A 12730-nucleotide genomic window follows, 5' to 3' on the forward strand; every position below is an offset into this window, starting at 1 on the left:
TGCCACAAGCACACATGCCACTGTTTCCCTCCTCAAGCTGCTTCTATGTAAGCTGGAAGCCGCATAAAATGCATCTCCACAAGGCACGGGCGCACTGTATTTAAAGTTTCGACAGAATTTCAAGTGGAAGAACAAAAAGCTGAAAGTGTATATTGTGTGTGAACAAAAACATCCAAAAGGTTGATAAAATGGACACAATAATTATGTTCTTAATTACTGATTGTAAGCAGTTATTTCCAAAGGTATGAATTCATCCATCCAGCCTTGAATGTGAGCAGAAACAGTTATGCCTGCTGGAGTTTTCTAAGTTCTTTGGCATTGTTTTCCTTTGCTTCATCCTCTAGATCCTTTATGACATGGCCCTAAATTTTACCCTCAAATTATCCAGGGGTCATATCAAAATCCATCATTTTGGCCCCAAAACCTGCCCTCGGCTTATACACAAAGAGGTCGAGGTATAGTCGAGTATATATGGTAATTTGTCCAGATATATGTGTACTTTCCCCCTTCAGAGAACTGGGTTTTACTACTATGTTACGGCTTCCGTTTCTTCCTCCTAGTCTTGGCCTCTACTGTACTTCTAATTCTACCTTTATTTCCATCTCTGTCCCTTTTGGAAAAAAGAGATAAACAGGAAAAGCATGTAACAGTGAGAAAAGTAGTGACACGACTGCCCAAAACCTTTAAACCGCTTCAAAACCTGCTCTGCTGGAGCGCCTCCGCTGTTGTTCTATTAACATTATACTGTTTAGTAAATGTTTGCTTTAGAGTCGCCTTCTTCTTTGCAAGACACACAACAACAAACGGACAGGTTTCTTTTTTTCCTTTTTTTAAAATAGCTTCATTGCTTTTAAAAAACATACAATCACAGAATGGAACAAATAACGGAAAACAAATAGGCAGAATAAAGACATATAAGGATAACCGTTGTTATGTATCTATATAAACACTGGGCTAAGGGCGTTAAACAAGAGTAATTTGGCACAAATAGGCAAAGGAATTAAGTTACAGGGGTGAGGAATTAAAAATTAAGGACCGTCTTATTTTGAAAATCATTCCTTTAGCCTGAAGTAAGCTTATTATTATTATTATTATAGTTATTGTTATTATTATTATTATGTTCACATATATCCTGCCTTTCTCTCCCCCCCCCCCCGAAATATATAATCCATGCTTCTTAGTCAGGCTCCAAATGGAGGACATTTTGAAATTCCTCCGGAAAGAAGGCTGAAATGGAGGACAGGTCCTGGAAAAGGAGGACGTGGCTGTCAGCCCGCCCCCCGCCCCTTGAGCACGTGCTGTCGAGCGCGCGAGGCCTCACTCAGGGAGGCCTGGACCAATGGGATTCCAGGAGAGCAACGGAGAGCTGTCCTCGCGCCCCTCTGGCCACACCTTCTGCGCGCGCAGCCCAGCCAGCCTGCCAAGGAAAGGCGGGAGGGAGGAGCCAAGGGGAACCATCTATCCCGCCTCTCCTAGAGAGAGAGCTCTCCGCGCCAGCCTCCCCCGCCCTTTCGCAAGGCGCGTGACGCATGCGCCCTGCTCCCCTCTCCCTTCCCTTCTTCTTTTTTAACCCCCGCCCAAAGCCCGGAAGTGACGCACGGTGCCGGCTCGGCGGAGGTAGGTGGGTGGGGCCCCCCTCCGTGGCGGAAGCGGCTGGAGTCGGGCGGGTCCCCGGTGCGGCGCGCTTCTGGTCTAGGTGGCTTCTCTTCCCCCTCCCCCGCCCCTTTCCTCTTCCTCTTCCTCCACCTTTTTTCCCCGCCCGGCTTCCGTACCCCTTCCTCACCTCGCCTCTACCGTCGCCATGATCCTGCTGGAGGTCAACAACCGCATCATCGAGGAGACGCTGGCGCTCAAGTTCGAGGGCGCGGCCGCAGGGTGAGCAGAGGGAGCGGCAGGGGCAGGCCAGGCCTAAGCGACCCCGGGAGGGACTCCGGTGGCCCTGGCCGGCAAAGCGGAAGGAAGGGGCCTACCTCCTGCCCCCAGCCTTATTCCTTGGTTGATCATTGCTTGAGGGGCCTGGCAGCCCTCGCTCTTCCTCCACTGACTGAGTCAGGGCTGTGCGATAGTGGAACACACTGCCTTGAAACGTCTCCCTCCTTGGAGGTCTTTAAGCAGAGGCTGAATGGCCCTCTGTCACTGGGGCGCTTTGACCCAGAGCTCCTGCATGGCCTCTTCCAAGGCTAGGCGCCCCTGAGGCCCACACGCCTCCCTCCCTCTTGGCTGCTTGGGGCAGAGGCCACTGACCACTCCGAAGCAGGAGACACCGACACCTTTCCCTCCCCCGGCTTCCCAGGCAGGTCTGGGCCTAGGACTACGCCCTCTCCAGGCCCGCAAAGAGACGGAGGCGCGGCGCTTCCCCTCCAAGGGCTGCCCTGGTGGAGGCGCCTCCTGCTGCCGGCCCTCTCCCTCCCACCCGCAGCCTGTCAGCGCTTCCTCCCAGCGATGGGCGCCTGGACCCGGGGCAGCCCCACCCCTCGTCATCCTCCTGCCTTTGCTCCCAGGAGGAGGAGGAGGAGGAGGGCGTGGGTCAGCTTCCGAGTGAGCCGTCTGCCTCGGGACACGAGGCAAACACACTGCAGAAAGCATCCAGTTTTGAGACCTGCTGTAACTGCCCTGGCTCAGTGCTAGGGAATCCTGGGAAATGCAGTTGATTCTGGCACCAGAGCTCTCTCAGACAGAGGAGGAGGAGGAGGAGGAGGCTAAAGGCCTCACAAACCCTGCAGCTCCCAGGATCCCCTGGCACTGAGCCAGGGCAGTTCAAGCAGCCTCAAGGTGGGTTTGGGGCCAGAAGGTAATGGCCCTGCAAGCGGGAGCCTCTTCTCCAGAGCGCCCCCCAGGATCCTCCCTCTTCCTTTCTCTCTGTCGCCGCTCCCTCCAGGAAGGGCTGCCTTCTTCCCTCCTTGTAGGCCCTTCCTTGGGAGCAGTTCTTGAGGCGGTGCCCATTGCAGGGCGCGTCTCCTTAGAGGTATAGGCAGCGCCACGGTTTGAACGATAGGCTTTGAATCTGGACAGATCACACTCTCTCAGCCTCAACCCTCTGAACAAATCTTGCCAAGCAAGACCAGTTAGAAACAGTGGTGTGCCTTCAATATAATAATAATAATAATAATAATAATAATAATAATAATAATAATAATAATTTATCTTTATCCTGCCTTTCCCACAGGATCAAGGCAGCTTCCAATATCAGTGACATGCATACAGTACAGGTTTAAAATAAGCATGAAAATAAAACCCTATCATCCCCTCCCTCCCTCCCTCCTCAAACAACGGCATAAGAATTCCAACATAACAGCGATTAAAATTCCCTATAAATGGTTAAAGGGAATTTAAGACAGGGCAGACATGACCTCTTGGGGTACATGTGGAATGGGCCATAACAGCAGGGTGACCAAGCAAGTTATTCAGGGAAGGCCTGTCGCAAGAGATCAGTCTTGATAGCTTTTTTAAAGCCCTAAAGATTGGTGATATAATGGCTCTCCTCCGACAGGCCATTCCATAATTTGGGAGCAGCAGATGAAAAGGTCCTCTGGGTAACCGCTGCCAGCCTGGTCTTTTTGGGCTGCAGTAAACTTTTCCCAGAGGACCTAAGTGTGTGCGGTGGATTATACAGAAGAAGACACTCCTGCAAGTCAGATGAACCCTTCAAAGTCATTTCTCAACAGGATCCTTGGCAAGGGGAAGTCGGCATCCATTGTTTTTTGTGGGTTTTTCAGGCTATGTGGCCATGTTCTAGAAAAGTTCGTTCTTGACATTTCTTGGCAAGGTTTGTTCAGAGGCCCTGAGGCTGAGAGTGTGTGACTTGCCTGGGATTTACAGCAATGAGACAACAGCAGTGTAGCACAACAGGGAGAAAGTCTCACCTTTTTCACAGTCATGAACCCCACTGGGTGACCTTGGGCAAGTCACACTTTCTCAGCCTCAGGAGTATGCAAGGGCAAGCCTCCTCTGAAGAAATCTTGCCAAGAAAACCTCATGATAGGTTCTCCTGAGGGTCACCAGAAATGACTTGAAGGCACACAACTATAACAAGATGTGAAATATTTGAAAAGCAAACGTTCTTAGAGAATATGAATAAATCTTTATTATGGTCTTCTGAGTATGTGAGCCTTCAAACCACCTGTCAGCTTATGGTGACCTCAGTTATTTCATAGGATTTTCTTGAGCAATGAATCCTCAGGGATAGTTTTGCCAGTTCCTTCCTCTGAAACATAGCCTGCAGCTCCTGGTATTTGTTGGTGGTCTTCCATCCAAGTACTAACCAGGGCTGACCCCGCTTAGCTTCCAAGATCAAACAAGATCTGATGTCTAGTGATTTCTGAGAGAGAGAATGAACCAAAGCTCTTGGGAAATGGACAGGTAGTGAAGGTGGTGGAGCTGCCATTGTGTAAACTGGTCAAGTGGTTATTTGAGTCTTCAGAAAGAACTGCATCATTGTTCTGAAATTATTTTTCTGTTGTATATGTCTGTATTACTGCCTTCTGCCACCAGTCCTAATCAGAATAGTCAGTCAGAAAGGAACGTAGGTAATTGCAGTCCAAGCATCTATTTTTGTTTGTCTTCAAGTCATTTTCAACTTATGGGGGCCCTATAGGGCTGGGTAGTGCTTCCCTCATACAAAAGGGAAGTATGCATGTCTTAACTTTAGCCAGTGAGTTATTTGGGTTGTTTTTTATTCTAGCCTTCCACTTTTTTGCCTATTGCTGTAAGAGCTTCTTTGAAAACACATCCCAAGTTGACCTAGCTTTTTAAGGCAAAATTAATTGCTGTTAAGCATGCCATCAGTTTTCACCCAGGTTAAGGTCCCCCCCCCCCCTTCAGCATTCTTTGGAACATTCCCTGCAAACAGTCACTCTCCGGTGATCATCTGGGAACTGGAATGCAGTCTGTCTTCTGTGCACCCTCACATTGTTGTGTGCCTAAGACAAACCTATTACTGGGTTTTCCGGTATTTGTTGAGAGAGGGTTTGCTTTTGCCTTCCTTTGAGGCTGTGTGACTTGCCCAAGGTCACCCAATCCATGCCCAAGTGGGGATTTAAACCCTTGGTTCCTAGAGTCATTGTCAAATGTTTAAACCACTGGTTCTTTTAGACCTATAAACCATTTCACTACACATCTTTGGCCAGTGTTTGATCTGCATGCAATTAAGCTCTTTCGTTACGTTAACATCTGACAGGCATTTTCATGTCAGCTGCATCACCCACTTCCATATTTTTGCTAGTCACTTCAAGGAGATTATTTTTAGATACAAAGTAGGATACAGATGTGCAGTATGCTGTACATACTGACTGTGCATAAATCTGACTGTTTTCTTATCTAAGTCTATTAAAAGTCATCTTCATAATCATCTTCTTAGTTTTTGGTACATTCCTGCAGCTTATAGTACACATGGTGGGGGGAGTGTTTCTATCAGAGATTTTAAAAGTGTGTGTTACTTCTCTGCTGCAGTATACATAGCTGAGTTCGCAGCATTTAGCCAAATATAACCTCTTATCCTCATCAATAATTGGTATATAGCTTTTGCTTCTATTCCATCAAGATAGTGTGTGAAGAATGTGGCTGAAGGACAGTGGATATGACAAGCTAGTTCTGTTCATGTGTTTATCAGTCCCTCATGGTCCAACATCTGGCAAAATATTATAATAGAGTGGCTTCATACATGTGGATCTATGTGTGCACACACATATATGCAATAATGCTACTTTAGATAAATATTGATATGTATGAATTACCATGCAAATTATACAGTTGTGTCCCAATACTTCTGGATGTACTCAGGTCAGCTTCTTACATCACACAGATGGTCAGCTTTGCTACCAGATTACTGCAAGCCTCGGTTATGTGTACAATTAGTATAATTCCCAGGTGTACCTGTGTACAGTGGGGCCTCCGCATACGCAGACTTTTTATAAGCGGCTTTGAGTGTACGCGCTCAAGCCGCGGGGCGAAAGGGGCGGCGCGTCCCATTCAGTTGAATGGGCGCTTGCGCCCCGTGCACCTCCGTGCCGCTGTGCACGAGCCCCATTGTTTACAATGGGGCTCGAGCATTGGCGGAAATTGCCATACGCGGCGGGATCCGGAACGGATCCCCCACGTATGGCGAGGTTCCACTGTATATAATTTTCTCCTGCCTTTAGTCCAAATAGCTCAGAGTATCTCCTCTATTTAGTCATGAACCATATGAGGTAATTTAAGCTGAGAGATGATTGGTGCAAGGTCACCCATTAAGCTTCCTGGTTGAATTGGGATATTATTATTATTATTATTATTATTATTATTATTATTATTATTATTATGCTTTATCTCGAGTTGCACAGCGCTGTACATACAAACAATAAAATAGATAAGACTAAACTTGCCCATGGCATACAGTCTAAGAAATAATAGCATAATACATATAAATAACACATAACAATACAGGAAAGGGTTCAATAAAACAGGCAACAAATTAAAAACGTCAAATAGCAAATAATAGTCACACAGTGCCTGGGAAGGCTTCTCTGAACAGGATGGTCTTCAACTCAGTTTTGAAACTAGTTAAAAAAGTGATGAGCCATGTTTGTGGGGGAAGGAGATTCCAGGAGCGAGGGGCAGCAAGTGAAAAGGGATGAATCTGGGATGGGGCAGAGAAAATTTTGGGCTGAGACAGCAGACCTTGACTACCAGAACGGAGGGCCTGAGCGGTTTACTTATGTTAATCTAAATAGCCTCCCTATGACAGTTGTATGATTCATATCTTAGGTATGTTGAGAGGGGAAGTTATAGCTTCTGCATTTTTAAGCTAGTGGTGACCATGTCCAGACAAGCTCACATTCAAGACAAAAATCTGAAAGAAGTACTAAACTATTTGTTAGAAGCCGAGTCGTGTTTTACAGTGTACAGAATGGGTGTGTAGAGAAGGCTTTGTCGCTGCATTTATTAATCTGAGAAGTACACACTTCAGCCAATTTTCCTGCAATCTGGAGCACTGTTCCTTTAAAAAAGATCATTGGACATGTGCATTTCAACTAAAAGCATGGATACTAAGACATTTTGTGCAGTTTCAGACTGACAAGCCTAAACAGAAATGAAACTGATGATTTTGCTGTCTTCTCAGTAGACGCTAATGAACACAGTTGAAGTCTAATGGTTATAATGCTAATTTTATATTTCACAAGACTGAGCTCAATTTTAAGTTCTGGCGTGTGTTGTCATTGCTTGCCATGTCATGTTGCTGCTTCCACGTGTATTTAAAAACCATTTTTAGAGTATTTTATCTAAAGTATGGTAACAAAATCCATATCATATATGAGAACTGTGGTTAAACAGATAACAAGCAGAATCTTTTTCAAAAATTGAAGGCTTTTTATTTTAATTGTGAAGATCTACTGCCACAAATCCCTATTTGGAGAGATCTTTTTACAGATTATGCTTCTTGTTTGATCATACCAGGAAACTGTACACAATCCCCTTCCTTTAAACACAGGATTCCCCCCTCAAATACAAATATGCTAACTATTGGAAAAAATATTTTCAGTTTGAAAGTCTTTACATCTATTTTAAACTGGAATGTAAGTGTATTAATATTTTATAGGACAACAAGCAAGGCAGTTTCAAAAGAATCTCCTTCTTCTCGATCTAGATTCTTTTTTCTCTCTATGCGTGAAAATGCTTGCTTAGCTTTGCCTATGAGCGCCCTGGAACACTAAATGACATATGGTGATTTTTTAAAAAAGACCTTTGGAGCAGCCCAGAAAGCTATTCATTCTCAGTTATTGGTGGGTGTATTGATCTGTGAGCATTATGCCCACACAGCTTATGCTGTGCTAAGTCACACTGTACAGCTTGATTTCAAGTGTTTCTGCAAAGGAAGATTTATAGAATGCTGTACTGTATTATTACCCATTCCTAGATTAGATGTAAGAAAGTGGCACACAAAATGAAATAACTATTGTTTAATTTTACTTAATAATCTGTAAAGCTGTCTCAGGGACCTTCCCAAATGATTCTGTAAACCTTATAAAATCAAGTTTACATTGAGTGTGAGCTACAGATGATTTAAGCTACCTGGGGAGAGAATCTGGATCTATGGGAATATATTCTATAAAAGGAACTGAATCATAAGCCCAACTTCAGCAACTGATCAGAAGTTGCTGATTATTAATGAAAGAGCAAGGATGGGAATTGTGTCTCCAAATGTTTTTAGACTGCAAATCCCATCAGCCTTCGCCAGCATACCCAAGGGTAGGGCGAGGAACAGTAGAACTAGCAGTCCAAGGACATCTAGAAGGCTACATTAAGCCCACCTTCTAGAGTCAGCGATCTGGACGGGCAGTTAAAGCGGTCTCAAACTGGATGATTTCTACAGTGTGTTTTGGACCTTTGTTATATTTTGGCTGAACTACTGTAACATATTCTTTGTGGAGCTGCCTTTGAAGAGTGTTCAGAAACTTCAACTGGTCCTAAAGAGCTGCAGCCAGACTGCTAACTGGGGCTGTCTGCTGTTTCTGGACACAATTGAGAAATGCTTTTTTTGACCTATAAAGCCCTATATGACACAGGTCCAGGTTATTTGAAGGACTGCATTCTCCCTTGCGAAACTGCTCTTGTTTTAAAAGCTGCTTTGGAGGTGGCCTCTCTGCCCCACCATCCCCGCAGGTACATTTGGTAGGAACATAGGAGAGTGCCTTCTGTGGCTGCCCCTAGATTCTGGAACTTGCTTCAAGAGAGGTTAGACTGTCACCCTCCCTTCTCTCTTTCCCTAAACAGCTGAAGACATTTTTGTTACATTGGGCCTTTAAGGACTGATTATTTAGGTGGGACAGGCTTGCACAATGTGCTGGATTTTGTGTTACTTTTTGGGGGGCTGTGGTTTAAGCTTTAACTTTTTATTTCATTGACATTTTCATCTCTTTTTAACTGTTCTATTTTGTGAATTTTTAAATGACTTTTTAAAAAATTGGTTACAAGCTGCCTTGAGCCCTAAACTGGGGAAAAAGTGGGGTACGTATTATGATTCACAAGACTGTCCTGGTGAGTCCTAGCGTCATACTAAGTCTCCCCAAAGTGGTCAGATGTAACTTAAGCTAAATAGTTGCTTGTATTTTTTTTTTCCTTGTTGCATGGTTCCACAGCATACAAACACAATAGCAAAGCAATTGTTTCTCCAGGCCACCTATTATTATTATTATTATTATTATTATTATTATTATTATTATTATATATCCTGCCTTTTCCCCAAAACTGGGACTCAGGGTGGTTTACAATGTTTAAAAAAACAGTTCAATTAAGCTGTACACCTTAAGTTAGATATTACTTCTTTCTGACTCATATTTAATATGTGTTAGAAGAAGTAACATGTGCAGCAGCTCATGATACCTATTTCATATGACAGGCTCATGCTGAATTTGTACCCCAGGCTAGTTACTGGAACTACTGGATCTCTTGGGGTTGCCTGATTTGCTTCAATACATTGTTTGTGTCCATCGGTTTAAGCTCATACACCAAAACAGCTGCATAAAGGAAAAAAATAGACATACTAGAACCACTGTAGAGAGGCAAACTGACTGAATAAAAGATGGTACAGTACTGGAAGAGCTATATAGACAATTTTATATGCTTCCCTTCCCTTGGAAACTGCACTGTGTAAGACTGACTTAGTCTTTGGTGCTTTCCTTGCATGTGATGCAGTTCTGCATAAGCTTTATTGGAACCAGAGTTGTCATCATTCCGAATGGAGGCAAGTCTCCTTGAAAGGAAATTCTGTTACTTTTAGTGGGACCTCCTTCCAAGTAATTATGTTTAGGATTTCCCCATATAGGCCCTACCAATCCAATATGTATGTGTGTGTGTGTGTGTGTGTGTATTAGCATAATCTAAATTTTAAAATGAGCTTTTGCTCAGATTTTAAATGCATAACCATAGATAGGACTGCTTCACTACTTGTTTTTAATGCTGTAATTTCCTGTTCTAATACTGTATTTTTGGAACAGCTCTTATTGCCAGATTCCACCATAATCTATATTTATTGGTACATCATGTCCTGTAGTTTTGCACATCAGTGTTGACTCTTATGGAAAATGAACTGATCCCCTGTGCAGTGTAAGCTATAAGCTTTTTAATAGCTTTTTGTTTGTCCTACAGAAATGGGAGATTAGATTGGCCTGGAATCCTCAATTTCCTTTATTATTCAGGCCAGATGTTAATTGAAAACTGAGTGATTTCCTAATTAGGCTGCCTTTTTCCTGTATCACCTCTTAGATGTGCATTCCCCCCCCCCCATCTTTCTAATGTAGCAGATGAGAAGCAAGTTCTGTACAAGATACTTTTCTCATTGTATTAATTTACTGTTAGGCTCAGGCATTTGGATTTTTTCCAAGTAAAAATTGAGGAAATGCTGTCAGATGGGGATTTGAGGTTGGTTTTAAGCATGTGCTGGCTTAGCTCCATACTATCTGTCAGTCTGTGTTACTGGTTGGTCCTTGAAGCTAAGATGGGGGAGTTCCAAAAGTGCAGTGACTTCATTTAAAAATAGTGTGCACCGATCACTGGTTGGAGGGAGACAGACCAGCGTAGGAAGAAACTGGATTGACCAAAACCCTTTCTCATCATCTCTAGTATTAGGGTAGCTGTCCTTGGAATCAGATTCAGAGATTATTTGAATGGTCTGTGCTCAATGCGCATTAGTGTTAATGGAGAAAACAGACAGCTGCCTCTGGCAGAAACTGCTACTGTTTTTAGCTTCCCAAGTTCAGATGAGCTTGTGAAAAACAGGTCTGTCTTGCATTTAGAGTCAGTAACAGGAAGGGAGCTGACTGCTGGGTGGTATTTTTGGTTTGTGACTCTTTTTGTTTGCTCTTTAAGGCCAAATGCAGTGAAGAGAAAAGCTCCCTGTGTCCTCATGTTTCAGGTGGCTTTCCCTGTAGGAGGCTCATAAAGAAATAAGAGGATACAGAAACTCATTAATCAAAGTAGAAGAAAGCAATGCTTTGTTTCAAAGTTTGAAGATACGGCAGCTGTGTTAGATAGACACATTTAAGTCATTTGGATTGGGAAGGCAGTAACTAAGAGTAACAAATGGGCCCAGCATACTGTTTGTGCAAAATTAAACAGGATGGATCTTGCGGGAGTAGTGCTAGCAGCATTCACTCATGAGGAATATTATATGGTTGTTTAAAGTTATTAGTCCCTTTCCTTAAGGCTGCCAGGCGCTTTTACATGAATAGATGGTCCAGAATTGTCAGTGGCACAGGTTTATCCCCTAGCTCTTGATTTCTCAACTTGGATCAACTTGCCAGAAATGTGTATGTTTTCAGTGCAGAGGTGGGGAAAATGTAGCTCCTCGTCCCTTTTTGTACCCTCCCAGCACATTGGATATCCACCAAAGTTTCCAGATTTTTAAAAATTGAATAGTTGTTTTGATCATTTCAAAAACAAACCCAAATGTGATGGTTGGGCTTTATTTGCTGTACACAATCTCCCAAAAAGCTGGTCATTATTTTAAAATAAAGGTTTAAAGTTTAGTCGTTGTTTATAGCCCATTTTTTTCCTCCAGAATGAACTCAAAATGGGATTGAAAGACTCACAACGTGACAGAAGAGACCAGAATGTTATCTTTATTTTGCATCACTGTGGCTCAGGAGGGCTCAGAGTTGTTGCATAGCCTATCCCTGTTGAAATGGATCATATTAGAAAGCTAAAGCATTCTAATACTCTGTTGTACATTGGTAGCATTAAAATCTCTGATTTGCTTTGTCCATTGAGGCCTCTTCTCAGCTTCTGATTTCATTGCCTGCTGCATAGTAGCAAGTACCAAACAGATGTAGCATGTCCCTTTTAAGATAAATTAATGAAGTTCAGTGTCCAACATGCTGGATATCCCCTCCCCTGCAAAAAGAAAAGAAAAGTCCATAACATTACCGACATCTGTGATAAAGTTATTAATGAGAGGTAGAGGACATGAAAAATCTTTCCTCATGTTTACATGTTCCTTCCTGTATGTCTTACCGGAAAACCTGTCTAGAAAAGCAAGGGGAGAAATGAGAACAGAAGAGAATCCAAACAAGAACTCCTCTCCTTGTTTTCTATTTCCATTACATATTATTTGAAGCAACTTGAAGCAGGAACCAGAAGATTATCTGAGTGACAGAGGGAGAATCTTCACATCCTGTTGTGAGCCAACTCCTCTTCTGTCCTACCTCTTTCAGATCATATACCAAGGGATGAAAATAGGAAAGAACCAGATACCATCTGATCTTGGAAGCTAAGCAGCATCAGCCTTGGTTAGTACCATGGTTGATTGGTTTAAACCACATTAAACCAAATGACATTTTAAAAAAAACACACTCCCGATTATTTCATATTTTGATTATTTCATATTTGATTAATTCATCTTTTTAATAATCTGATGTTTTTTAAAAAATATTTTCCAACCCTTTTATTGAACAACAACTGCTTGAATGTAAACATTTTTACTTTTAGCAGTATAATGGCATGTGATGGTTGTTAGACCAGTATCTAATATCAGATATTTCTTTTTAGTTGCTTTATTTTACAGTGCAAGAAAGTCTATTCAGAAATGAATCCTTCAATTAACATAAATTCAACCAAAACAACTTGCATTAAAAGAGCACTTTTTAAGAACAATTATGATTTAAGCTAGTGGCCATAGCATCTGAACTACATTTTGCTACTTAGTCCTATATGTGTATAGTTCTACACATTACTGCAAAACAAAAACAAATCTGATTTA

General features: G+C 42.8%; 1 protein-coding gene across 1 annotated transcript in view; it reads left to right on the forward strand.

Annotated features, from left to right (window-relative positions):
• The first annotated feature begins 1612 nt into the window (after positions 1–1612).
• Positions 1613–12730, forward strand: part of ARPC2 (actin related protein 2/3 complex subunit 2) — a 31537-nt gene continuing 20419 nt past the window's right edge. Inside the window, exon 1 of the mRNA XM_042475141.1 lies at positions 1613–1875. Within this exon, the coding sequence (XP_042331075.1) occupies positions 1802–1875 (74 nt within the window). The 5' untranslated portion in view covers positions 1613–1801. The remainder of the gene's footprint in view (positions 1876–12730) is intronic.

This window comes from Sceloporus undulatus, chromosome 1, assembly GCF_019175285.1.
Source record: "Sceloporus undulatus isolate JIND9_A2432 ecotype Alabama chromosome 1, SceUnd_v1.1, whole genome shotgun sequence".
Classification (NCBI taxonomy): Eukaryota; Metazoa; Chordata; class Lepidosauria; order Squamata; family Phrynosomatidae; genus Sceloporus; species Sceloporus undulatus.